This window comes from Anolis carolinensis, unplaced genomic scaffold (assembly GCF_035594765.1).
Source record: "Anolis carolinensis isolate JA03-04 unplaced genomic scaffold, rAnoCar3.1.pri scaffold_15, whole genome shotgun sequence".
Taxonomy (NCBI): domain Eukaryota; kingdom Metazoa; phylum Chordata; class Lepidosauria; order Squamata; family Dactyloidae; genus Anolis; species Anolis carolinensis.
In genome coordinates this window covers 2,858,160-2,871,026 of record NW_026943826.1, presented here as the reverse complement: position 1 = coordinate 2,871,026, position 12,867 = coordinate 2,858,160, and the positions used below count along the sequence as shown (strand labels likewise).

General features: G+C 46.6%; 2 protein-coding genes across 3 annotated transcripts in view; both read left to right on the top strand.

The window, feature by feature from the left end:
- Positions 1 to 12,867, top strand: part of igsf21 (immunoglobin superfamily member 21) — a 296,609-nt gene that overhangs the window by 82,545 nt on the left and 201,197 nt on the right. The gene's annotated exons all lie outside the window — the stretch shown is intronic.
- Positions 4,720 to 10,044, top strand: LOC134294484 (uncharacterized). Its single transcript, XM_062965712.1, has 2 exons — positions 4,720 to 6,486; positions 9,715 to 10,044. Exons 1-2 carry the CDS (start codon positions 4,939 to 4,941, stop codon positions 9,754 to 9,756), a joined length of 1,590 nt encoding a protein of 529 aa, XP_062821782.1. The 5' UTR covers positions 4,720 to 4,938; the 3' UTR covers positions 9,757 to 10,044.

Genomic DNA, 12,867 nt, shown 5'->3' with positions numbered 1-12,867 from the left:
TTTTGTGTTAAAATTAGGTGCCTCGGCTTATATTCGGGTTGGCTTATACCCGAGTATATACCGTATTTTATTTATTTACAGTATTTCTACTCCTCAAAGGGGACTCAGGGCGGATCACAATACACATATACAGGGCCGGCTCTAGGTAATTTTTAAGTGTAAGCAAGGAATATTTTAGGTCCCCCCCCCCCCCAAACCAAGTTCTCCATCACTCTTTCCCTCGCCTTCCACAATTGCGTAGTTTGCGTATAGCTTGAGCCGCCCCTGCACATATACATGGCAAACATTCAATGCCATTAGACATACGACATATAGACACACACAGAGACTTGTGACACTGATGAGTCTCTGATGGAGTACTTCCTCATTTATTTCCACGCGCTGCTGGCAATTTTATGGTGTTCTAAATTTGTTAAATCAGCCTCCCCACATATAGCGGTACCTAAATTTTCTACTTGACAGATGCAACTGTCTTTTGGGCTGCTTAGGTCAACAACGAACTAGGTTATCAATGGTCCGGGACTTAACTCGACCCAGGCTTCGATCTCATGACCTCTCGGTCAGTAGTGATTTATTGCAGCTGCCTACTAACCAGCTGCGCCACAGCCCGGTAATGATGAAATACCTAAGGCGCCGGCACAAATGGATGAGTCATAACTATGTCAGATTTAGGACAAGGGGTTGTGTCATTCATTTGTCCCTTACTGATGGCAAGTCAAAGGGGAGATGAAATGCTCAGTCTCTCTCTTGATGTGTGAATCTCGTCGTGAGTATATCTCTGTATCTGCTGATCGGTTGTAAGTACAAGTCTGATTGTGGATCAGTGTATCCTGATTGTAGTGCAACGTGTCAAGATTAAAGCCTCCATACTTCACCCTTTAACAACACAACCGTTCAATGCTAAGGCTTCCCCGTCTGCGCAGGGTTCCATACTTCACCCTTTAACAACACAACCGTCCAATGCTAAGGCTTCCCCGTCTGCGCAGGGTTCCCTACTTCGCCCTTTAACAACACAACCGATCAATGCTAAGGCTTCCCCGTCTGCGCAGGGTTCCCTACTTCGCCCTTTAACAACACAACCGTCCAATGCTAAGGCTTCCCCGTCTGCGCAGGGTTCCATACTTCACCCTTTAACAACACAACCGTCCAATGCTAAGGCTTCCCCGTCTGCGCAGGGTTCCCTACTTCGCCCTTTAACAACACAACCGATCAATGCTAAGGCTTCCCCGTCTGCGCAGGGTTCCATACTTCACCCTTTAACAACACAACCGTTCAATGCTAAGGCTTCCCCGTCTGCGCAGGGTTCCATACTTCACCCTTTAACAACACAACCGTCCAATGCTAAGGCTTCCCCGTCTGCGCAGGGTTCCATACTTCACCCTTTAACAACACAACCGTCCAATGCTAAGGCTTCCCCGTCTGCGCAGGGTTCCATACTTCACCCTTTAACAACACAACCGTCCAATGCTAAGGCTTCCCCGTCTGCGCAGGGTTCCATACTTCGCTCTTTTTTTTTTTTTTTTTTGTGGGTAAACAGTTTATTAATGAAACGTTACATAACAAAACAGCAAATTATCGCAAATATAGTCAGATAACAATCATTTTGAAATGTACATGCATATCTACATTAGTCAACCAGCCTGCCAATTCTAACACAGTACATGTTATTATCTGTTACTCAAAACATATAGAACTGCTCTTTCCACATGTCATCCACCACTCTCAATCCAGGTTTCTATTCATTTTTATTTTTTTTTTAGAAATTAAATATAAGAGTTTACCCTAATATTCAAACAAAACAAAAACATACAACGTATTACACACAACAAACCCTGCACGCACCCAAAACCCCTATCCCACATAAAATAAAACCCCTTCCCCACACCCGTGCACCCTTCACCATGACTTCCAACCCTGAAGCACTAGGAAGCCTTTAAGCCAATTTATATATCCTTGTTAATAGTAACCCTAAATTCCTAATGGAACTCCTCTATGTTACTGACTCCTTATTCAGATATGCTATGGCCAGCTTCCATGTTTCTAAAAAGTCCTCATTACTTTTGTTCTTCCTATTGTTGGTAAGTTTGGCCATTAGCATATATTCCCGCATTCTTTCTCTCCAATCCTTTTTAGTTAAACCTTTTTCCCCTTTCCAGTCTTTGGCTATGGTCAATCTTGCTGCCGCAAAGCTATATTGGTATATTTCTTGGTCCTTTTGGTTATTGTTTTCTCTATGTAGACCTAATAGACACAATCCTGGGCTTTTTTTAATCTTATTATGTAGCATTTTATTAGTCTCTTTAATTACCTTGTCCCAAAATGCCTGTATGGTCATACACGTCCACCACATGTGGATGAATGTCCCTTTCTGTTTCCTACACCTCCAGCAAATACCTTGTTGTGATTTATCTATTTTTGCCAATGTTGCTAGGGTGATATAGCATCTATAAAACATTTTATATTGATTCTCCCTAATTGATCCAGATATTGTGAATTTGAATTCTTTGTTCCATAGGTACTCCCAGTTATCCAATTCTATTGGCCTACCTAGGTCCTTGGCCCAGGATATCATTACTGTCTTGACTGTATTATCCTCCATATTATAACTTAATATGTATTTGTATAATCTGGATATTAACCCTTTATTTCCCTTTTCCCATATTCTTTCCAGTTCTGATTTTTTAGTTGCGAAACCAACCCTCATATCTTTTTTATATCTTTCATGCAATTGGTGATATCGAAACCAATCATTAATCTCCAATTCTTCCCGCCCTTTTAATTTCCATTCTTCATTTTCTCTAATAAGGTATTCTTTATATGTTCTTGTTTCTACACTTAAGGCTGGTCTTATAACTGCTTCTAATGGCCTCAACCAAAGGGGTGTTTTCGGTTCCATACCTTTTCTATATTTTTTCCAAATGTCTAATAGTCCCCCTCTAATTATATGTTTATTAAAGTCTTTATTTAATTTGTCTCCATCGTACCATACATATGCATGCCAGCCGAATCTTAATTCATATCCTTCCAAATTTAATAGGGTCTTATTTTCTAATTTTATCCATTCCTTCATCCAGGACAGAGCTGCAGCCTCGTAATAGGTCCTTAGATCGGGTAAGCTTAGCCCCCCTCTTCCTTTATCATCAATTAAATTCCGGTATGCTATCCTCGCTCTTTTTCCAGCCCAAATAAAATCTGTAATCTTTCTTTTCAATTTCTCAAAAAAATTTATTCCTTTGATAATGGGTATATTTTGAAACAGGAATAGCATTTTGGGGAGTACCATCATCTTTATTACTGCAATTCTGCCCATCCATGTTAGTGGGATTGTTTGCCATCTAGTAAGATCTTTTTTAATGTCTTCCCATACTTTGACGTAATTATCCTGGAATAAATTGATATTTTTGTTTGTGACCCATATACCTAAATATTTTACTTTTGGGATCACCTCGCAGTCTGCTGCGGCCTCCAGTTTCTTACAGCTTTTAGCATCTATATTTTTTACTAAAAACTTAGATTTTTCCTTGTTTATAATAAATCCTGATATGTCACCATGTCTTTGAATAATGTCCAATACTTTTTTAATACTTTGTAGTGGGTTAGTTAGAATACAGACTATATCGTCTGCATAAGCCCTAATTTTTAGTTCTTGGTCACTGATCTTTAAACCCGTAATTTCCTTCTCTTCTCTTATTCTGACATTTAAGATTTCCAGACCCATAATAAATAATAGTGGGGACAGCGGGCAACCTTGTCTGGTCCCTTTTTGTATGTCGATGTAATCTGATAGTTGACCATTGATGTTTAACCTTGCTCTTTGATTAGTGTATATAGACCCTACTGCCCTTTTGAATTGTTGGCCAACTTCAAATTTTTCTAACACTTTTTCCAAATAATCCCATCTAACATGGTCAAAGGCTTTTTCTGCATCAATAAAGAACAATGCCAAATCTCTATTTGGGTCTTTTTCTGCTACTTCCAGGGTGTTCAATATCAGTCTGATGTTTTGATTTACTTGTCTTCCTGGGAGAAACCCCACCTGGTCTTTATGAATGATCTGTGCTAGAGCTTGCTTAATTCTATTTGCCAATATAGTGGCAAATATTTTGTAATCGCAGTTCAGCAATGATATTGGTCTATAATTTTTAATTAAGTCTAAATCTTTATCCTGTTTAGGGACTAAAACAATTATGGATTCCTTCCAAGATTCTGGAAGTTCCCCCTTTTTCAAGACCACATTCATCACTGACACCAACTGTGGTACTAGCTCTTCCTTAAACGTTTTATAGTATAGGGTCGAAAGTCCATCTGCCCCAGGGGACTTATTTACTTTAGCCATATTTATTGTCCTGATTACTTCCTCTGATGTAATTTGTTTGTCTAAGTCAGCTTTCATTGCTTCTGAAATTTGTTCTAAGTTTGTCTCCTCCACATACTGGGAGATTGTCTTAATCTCCCCCTGAGTTTTTTTGTATAAGTTGGCATAATATTCTTCGAATAGTTTTTGTATCTGTTGTGAATCGGTGACAGTTTCTCCTTTGTTTTTTATCCTCATTATCAATGGTTTTTTCTTTGCATCTTTTATTTGCCAAGCTAATAATTTCCCTGGTTTGTTTGCATTTTCAAAAAAGTTGTATCTATTATACATAACTTTCCTTTCTATTTCACTAGCAATTAGCTGTTCGTATTGTTGGTGCAATTTTTTTAGTTCACCTTGTAGTCTTGTGTCAGAACCCTGCTACTAGAGCCTGGATGTGGCTCTGAGTTTCAGGGTCACTGACATTGATAAGACACCTGCGTCCCAGGACTCGGAGGAGAAACGGCTGATGGACTTGGCGGGGAATTTGCGCGGGGTTTTACTGAGCGGGAAGAGACTGTTCAAATGAGGGGGAGGGTATATAAAGGAGGGTTGGCCGGAGCCTCCCATTCTTGGCTTTTCTGATGTTCATGTTTCCTACAGTAAAAGTTCCTGGTGATACCACAGAGAATCTCGTGTGTTCATTCAGGAGCGGCTGTGGTGAGCTGACACTAAGCCAAGAATACGGACACCATCCCGCTGTAGCGGTGAGGTGTAACATGCAAGTGGAGGATGAAGAGCTCTTGGGCGCCGGAGGAGGAAGGTCGGAAAGGGCCACTCCCGAGACGGACGCTGAGTTCCACCAGCTGGCGGCCCTGGCGTCATCCACCGCTTATGCCCAGCCAAATGGGGTAACCCAGAGGCGCGGAGTGGTGCGGGGAGATAGCACCGGAGGAGAGGAAGGTTCACCTTCCCCAGGCCCGCAAAAGATGGTGTTTCTGGAGGAGAGGATGTCGGCGATGGAGACCACCCTGGCAGTGATGTCGAGGGCGATGGAGCGCCTGGCGGTTTTGGCGGAGCCGGAGCGAGGAAGGGAACTCCGGGCTAGCTCAATGTGGGACGTGAGCATGGGAAGCAGCCAGGGCTTTGCAGACCTCCCAGCACCGAAGGGAAGGGAAATGCGAAAGGAGCCCGGTGCCCGGCCCAAGATCCAAACGAGCCTGACGCGGGTGGAGGAGAGTGACGACGAAGGGGAAAAGCCTCCGAGAATCCCGGCTACGCTCCCAACTGAGACCCTGGTGCCCCTGGCGAATGCCGGGCGTGGCACAGGACAAAGGGAAGCAGCAGCGGGGCCCACTGGCCCGCAAGGGGGCTTGCGACGGGCGGAGAATTGGGGATTGCCACCACAGGGACCCCTACCGAGACGAGAGGAACTAAGGATCGAGTTTGGGGGAGAGTCCTCTGAACTGGATTTTTTCCTGACCACGGTGAGGGGCTATATGGAGGACAATGCCCACACTTTTAGAACGGAATCCAGCCGGGTACGGGCCATTGGTGCAGTGTTGAAGAGGGGAGCGGCCAGCTGGTACGTTCAACTACACGCGCGGCGCGACCCATGTCTGGGGTCACTCCGACGCTTTATGGGGGCCCTGGAGACCCGTTTCCGAGATCCACTGGAGCAGATCCGGGCGAGGGAGGAGTTGAAGACCGTCTCCCAGGGGCAGAGGTCGGTATCTGAGTATGCGGAGGAGTTCCAATGCCTCGCTGAAAAGGTGCCGGAATGGTCTGCAGTGACAAAGATAGAACTCTTCAAAGAGGGGCTCAGGCGGGAGATCCTCTCCTGGGCGGTGCATCGTGATGAGCCTGACACACTGCGCGGATGGATTCAGCTGGCGGGGCGCATCGAGACATCGCTGGCCCAGGCGAGGAGGCACCGAGGAGGGCTACAGCAGCGGCCGCAGATGAAAGAGGGGAGCCGGAAGGAGGGATCAACCCCAGCCGGGAGGAGAACGGAGCCGACAGGGAACGTGAGCACCAGCAGGAGGGGCTGCTTCGTGTGCGGCCGTTTGGGCCACAGGGCTGCCGAGTGCTGGCAGAGAAAAGGGGAAGGCGGAGGCCCGCCCAAACCAAGAGCCGTGGCAGGGAAACGCGCCGAGGAAGAACCACCGATGAGGCACCACTCGGGGGGGTTGGTAAGTCAGGACAAAGCCATGATAGTGGTCCCCATTCAGCTGGAAAGTGGCAGCAAACAAGCAACCTGCAATGCATTTGTGGATTGTGGATGTTCCAGGAACATCATCTCCCCTGAATTAGCCGAGGGATTGGGATGCGAAAGAACGAACCTAGAATCCCCAATAGCTTTTTCGCAGTTGGACGGATCCACAGCATCGGGATCATTAGCTAAGTACAGTGCCGAAGATGTAAAGTGTAAGATAGGGAGTTGGGAAGGAAAGGTGTCATTTGTGATATCACAAATCGCCAGCTATAATGTTATACTAGGCATGCCATGGCTGGGGCAGGCCAACCCGCAAATCAACTGGGAGGATAAGAACATGATCTTCAGGATGAAGTTGGAAGGAGGGAGCCAGGAAGTGGAAAGGGAGCCGGGGAAAAGGGGGGAGGAAGACTCTATCAGGATAGCAGAACTGGCAGATAAATTACCCCCAGAGTATCGGGATTTTGTGGACGTATTTGATGAGAAGGAAGCAGACAGTTTCCCACCGAAGCGGAGAGTTGAAGTGAAGATAGAGCTAGTCCCAGGAGCAGAGCTTCCTAAGGCAAAAATATACCCAATGTCGGCTAGGGAAAAGGAGGAACTGAGAAAATACATTGATAAAAACCTAGCGAGGGGTTTCATAGAGCCTTCAAATTCCCCTCTAGGGGCGCCTGTGTTGTTCAGGCGCAAAAAGGACCAAACGCTGAGGCTCTGCATTGACTACAGGGGCCTGAATGCAATCAGTTCTGGAAATAAATACCCCCTACCTTTAGTGAAGGACTTGATCGCCCAGTTATCGGAGGGACAGATATTCACTAAATTGGACTTAATTGAAGCGTACCATAAATTGCAGATTAAACCAGAGGACAGGTGGAAGACGGCCTTCTCCTGTGCATTCGGATTATTCAATTATCGTGTGCTCCCTTTCGGTTTGTGCGGCGGAGGCGCCGCGTTCATGCAATTAATCAACGAAGTGTTGCATCCATTGTTGTACAAGGGAGTCTTTGTTTTTTTAGATGACATATTGTTAGTATCTCGGACTAAGGAGCAACACATAGAACTAGTCAGGGAAGTCCTGCAAAAGTTGAGAGAAGCAAAACTGTATGCGAAGCTTGCCAAGTGCGAGTTCAATAAAGACCAGATAGACTTTCTGGGGTATAGGATTTCCTCCCAGGGAGTGGCGATGGACCCTGCGAAGGTAGAAGACGTGAGGGGGTGGGAAGCCCCCAAAACACGGAAGCAGCTGCAATCCTTCCTAGGGTTCGCAAACTTCTATAGAACATTTATCAAGGACTTTGCGCGCCTCACTTTGCCATTAACGGATTTGTTAAAGACTAAAGGTAGGGGAGAAACAGCCAAAGTGAAGGCCCCAGGGGCCAAACTGACCTGGACAATAGAATGCCAGGAAGCTTTCGAAGCCCTTAAAAAGCGTTTTACTGAGGAGCCTGTCCTACAGCACCCTGATATGTCTAAAGCCTTTGTATTACATTGCGATGCGTCAGACCGGGCATATGGGGCAGTTCTGCTACAGAAAGACGAGGGGGGGAACCTGAAGCCATGTGGCTATCTGTCAAAAAAGTTTAGCGATACAGAAAAAAACTGGCCGATTTGGGAGAGAGAAGCCTTAGCGATTCTAAAAGCACTAGAGTGCTGGAGACACTTTCTGGAAGGAAGTGGAACACCGTTTGAGGTGTGGACTGACCATAGAAATTTACAGTATCTAAGATCCCCTCGTAAACTATCAGCGAAGCAAATTAGATGGGCCCAATATTTCAGCCGTTTTGATTTCAGACTCAGATTCTTCCAGGGGAAACATAATATACTCGCTGACGCTCTCTCTCGGATGCCTCAGCACGGGGGAGGAATTCAGGAATCTGAAGGGAGTATTTTTCTTGATAAGCAATGGGGCCTGGCAGTACTAACTCGAGCACAAGCGGCCAAAGAAAACAAACGTACTGCCATTTCCACGGGGGGAGGAGAAATATGGGAGGAAGAGTTGAAGCGAGCGTATGGAATGGACAAATGGTTACAAACAAACAAAGAAAAGGGAGAATTGTGTGGGGATTTGGTGTTTGTAAATAAGAAATTGTATATTCCTGAATGTTTAAGACGAGAAATGTTAAGGAAGTACCATGATAACAAGGGTGCGGGTCATCTAGGCCCCACCAGGACTATTAAACTGTTGGCCAAACAATGCTGGTGGCCCGGAATGAGGAAAGACGCCAGGGGATACGTCACGCAGTGTGAATTATGTGCAGAGGGAAAAACACCACCGGGGAAGCCCCAGGGGCTATTGCAGAAGGTGGTGGAGCCCATGAGGCCATGGGAATGCGTAGCCATGGATTTTGTAGGCGAACTACCCCCCAGCAGAGGCCACAGATACATTTGGACAATATTGGACCTATTCTCAAAACAGGCACACTTTGTGGCTCTGCCAAAACTCCCTTCAGCTGAAAAACTTGCTGATTTGTATGTGAAGCATGTATATCGCCTACATGGGTGTCCCGACAAGATAATTAGTGACCGGGGAGTCCAATTTACTGCAAAATTTTGGGGAAAATTCTTACAGCTGTTAGGAGCAGAAAGGAACCTGAGCTCGGCCTTTCATCCCGCGACCAACGGGGGGGTCGAACGTACCCAACAGACACTGTGCCAATTCTTAAGGATGTACACCAATTATAGACAGGATGATTGGGCGGACCTTCTTCCGTTTGCTGAGATGGCTTTTAACGGGGCCGTACATTCGGCCACAGGTCGTGCCCCATTCGAAATAGTATACGGACAGGAGGTGGCACCTTTCCCCAGGCTACCCGAGTGGAAGGAAGGGGAGGGCCAGACCGACGAGGAATGGCCGGCCAAAATCAAGCAAGGGTGGCAAACCGTGGTAGAGGCATTGCGGGAAACACAAAAGAAGTACAAGCTCTTTGCGGATCGTAGGCGCCGAGAGGGGGACAAATTGGGCGAAGGAGATCTGGTTTGGCTGAGCACAAAAAACCTGAAATTGGGGTTCCCATCCAAGAAATTGGCTCCACGCTATATAGGGCCATTCAGGGTAGCAAAAAGAATAAACGAAGTGACCTATGAGCTGAGGCTACCAAAGGACCTAGGAAAGGTACACCCGGTATTCCATTGCAGCCTGTTAAAAAAGTATAAAGGAACTCTGGACAGCGGAGAACAATAGTTGTGTTTAATCTTTTCCTTCCAGGACGAAGGGGAGGAGGACGCCATGTCAGAACCCTGCTACTAGAGCCTGGATGTGGCTCTGAGTTTCAGGGTCACTGACATTGATAAGACACCTGCGTCCCAGGACTCGGAGGAGAAACGGCTGATGGACTTGGCGGGGAATTTGCGCGGGGTTTTACTGAGCGGGAAGAGACTGTTCAAATGAGGGGGAGGGTATATAAAGGAGGGTTGGCCGGAGCCTCCCATTCTTGGCTTTTCTGATGTTCATGTTTCCTACAGTAAAGGTTCCTGGTGATACCACAGAGAATCTCGTGTGTTCATTCAGGAGCGGCTGTGGTGAGCTGACAGTCTTGTCTTTGTACCTTTTTCTTTTTCTATATCTAATTCCTTTGTCCTGATTTTTGATAACAACTCCAGTTGGGCCTTATTTTTTCCTTTGTACCAGATCGAGTTTTGTTGTATCAATAACCCTCTAATTACTGCTTTACCAGCGTCCCAGACTATTCCCTCCTTCATTTCTTCTTTAGCATTGTCCTTAAAGTAATTATTAATCCCCATTCTAATTTTTTCCCTATGTGACTTGATTTTCAAAATATAATCATTCATTCTCCAGGCTCTGTTTCTTTTATATCCCACTCTTAATTTCATTAATATCGGATTATGGTCGGCTAATACTCTTGGTAATAATTCAATCTTCTCTGTTTTACCCACTAGTTCCTTAGTGCCAAATATCAGATCAATTCTTGAGGATGTGCCATGTCTATGTGAATAGTATGAATACTCTTTCCTTGTTGGATTGTGGACTCTCCAGATATCATACTTCGCTCTTTAACAACACAACCGTCCAATGCTAAGGCTTCCCCGTCTGCGCAGGGTTCCATACTTCGCCCTTTAACAACACAACCGTCCAAGGCTAAGGCTTCCCCGTCTGCACAGGGTTCCATACTTCACCCTTTAACAACACAACGGTTCAATGCTAAGGCTTCCCCGTCTGCGCAGGGTTCCATACTTCACCCTTTAACAACACAACCGTTCAATGCTAAGGCTTCCCCGTCTGCGCAGGGTTCCATACTTCACCCTTTAACAACACAACCGTTCAATGCTAAGGCTTCCCCGTCTGCACAGGGTTCCATACTTCACCCTTTAACAACACAACCGTTCAATGCTAAGGCTTCCCCGTCTGCACAGGGTTCCATACTTCACCCTTTAACAACACAACCGTTCAATGCTAAGGCTTCCCCGTCTGCACAGGGTTCCATACTTCACCCTTTAACAACACAACCGTCCAATGCTAAGGCTTCCCCGTCTGCACAGGGTTCCATACTTCACCCTTTAACAACACAACCGTCCAAGGCTAAGGCTTCCCCGTCTGCGCAGGGTTCCATACTTCACCCTTTAACAACACAACCGTCCAATGCTAAGGCTTCCCCGTCTGCGCAGGGTTCCATACTTCACCCTTTAACAACACAACCGTCCAATGCTAAGGCTTCCCCGTCTGCGCAGGGTTCCATACTTCACCCTTTAACAACACAACCGTTCAATGCTAAGGCTTCCCCGTCTGCGCAGGGTTCCATACTTCACCCTTTAACAACACAACCGTCCAATGCTAAGGCTTCCCCGTCTGCGCAGGGTTCCATACTTCACCCTTTAACAACACAACCGTCCAATGCTAAGGCTTCCCCGTCTGCGCAGGGTTCCATACTTCACCCTTTAACAACACAACCGTCCAATGCTAAGGCTTCCCCGTCTGCGCAGGGTTCCATACTTCACCCTTTAACAACACAACCGTTCAATGCTAAGGCTTCCCCGTCTGCGCAGGGTTCCATACTTCGCCCTTTAACAACACAACCGTTCAATGCTAAGGCTTCCCCGTCTGCGCAGGGTTCCATACTTCGCCCTTTAACAACACAACCGTTCAATGCTAAGGCTTCCCCGTCTGCGCAGGGTTCCATACTTCGCCCTTTAACAACACAACCGTTCAATGCTAAGGCTTCCCTGTCTGCGCAGGGTTCCATACTTCGCCCTTTAACAACACAACCGTTCAATGCTAAGGCTTCCCCGTCTGCGCAGGGTTCCATACTTCGCCCTTTAACAACACAACCGTCCAATGCTAACGCTTCCCCGTCTGTGCAGGGTTCCATACTTCGCTCTTTAACAACACAACCGTCCAATGCTAAGGCTTCCCCGTCTGTGCAGGGTTCCATACTTTGCTCTTTAACAACACAACCGTCCAATGCTAAGGCTTCCCCGTCTGCGCAGGGTTCCATACTTCGCTCTTTAACAACACAACCGTCCAATGGTAAGGCTTCCCCGTCTGCGCAGGGTTCCATACTTCGCCCTTTAACAACACAACCGTCCAATGCTAAGGCTTCCCGTCTGCGCAGGGTTCCATACTTCGCTCTTTAACAACACAACCGTCCAATGCTAAGGCTTCCCCGTCTGTGCAGGGTTCCATACTTCGCTCTTTAACAACACAACCGTCCAATGCTAAGGCTTCCCCGTCTGTGCAGGGTTCCATACTTCACTCTTTAACAACACAACCGTCCAATGCTAAGGCTTCCCCGTCTGCGCAGGGTTCCATACTTCGCTCTTTAACAACACAACCGTCCAATGCTAAGGCTTCCCCGTCTGCGCAGGGTTCCATACTTCGCTCTTTAACAACACAACCGTTCAATGCTAAGGCTTCCCCGTCTGCACAGGGTTCCATACTTCGCACTTTAACAACACAACCGTTCAATGCTAAGGCTTCCCCGTCTGCGCAGGGTTCCATACTTCGCCCTTTAACAACACAACCGTCCAATGCTAAGGCTTCCCCGTCTGCGCAGGGTTCCATACTTCGCCCTTTAACAACACAACCGTTCAATGCTAAGGCTTCCCCGTCTGCGCAGGGTTCCATACTTCGCCCTTTAACAACACAACCGTTCAATGCTAAGGCTTCCCCGTCTGCAGAGTTGTAAAACTCTTTATCTCGATTGTCTTCTGAGTCCGACGCTTCTTCAATCTTGCCACAGAAGAGTAAAATTCACAGGTTGCTGGACTCCCCAAGAAAGCAGTAACGGATGGGGCTCAATCGCATGGCGCATTTTGATTAAACTTCGGTGGACGAGGCAGATGGATGGTGAGGCTGGAAAGACAGACAGATTGAAAGACTCCTCGCGGGGCTGTCAGTGGATTA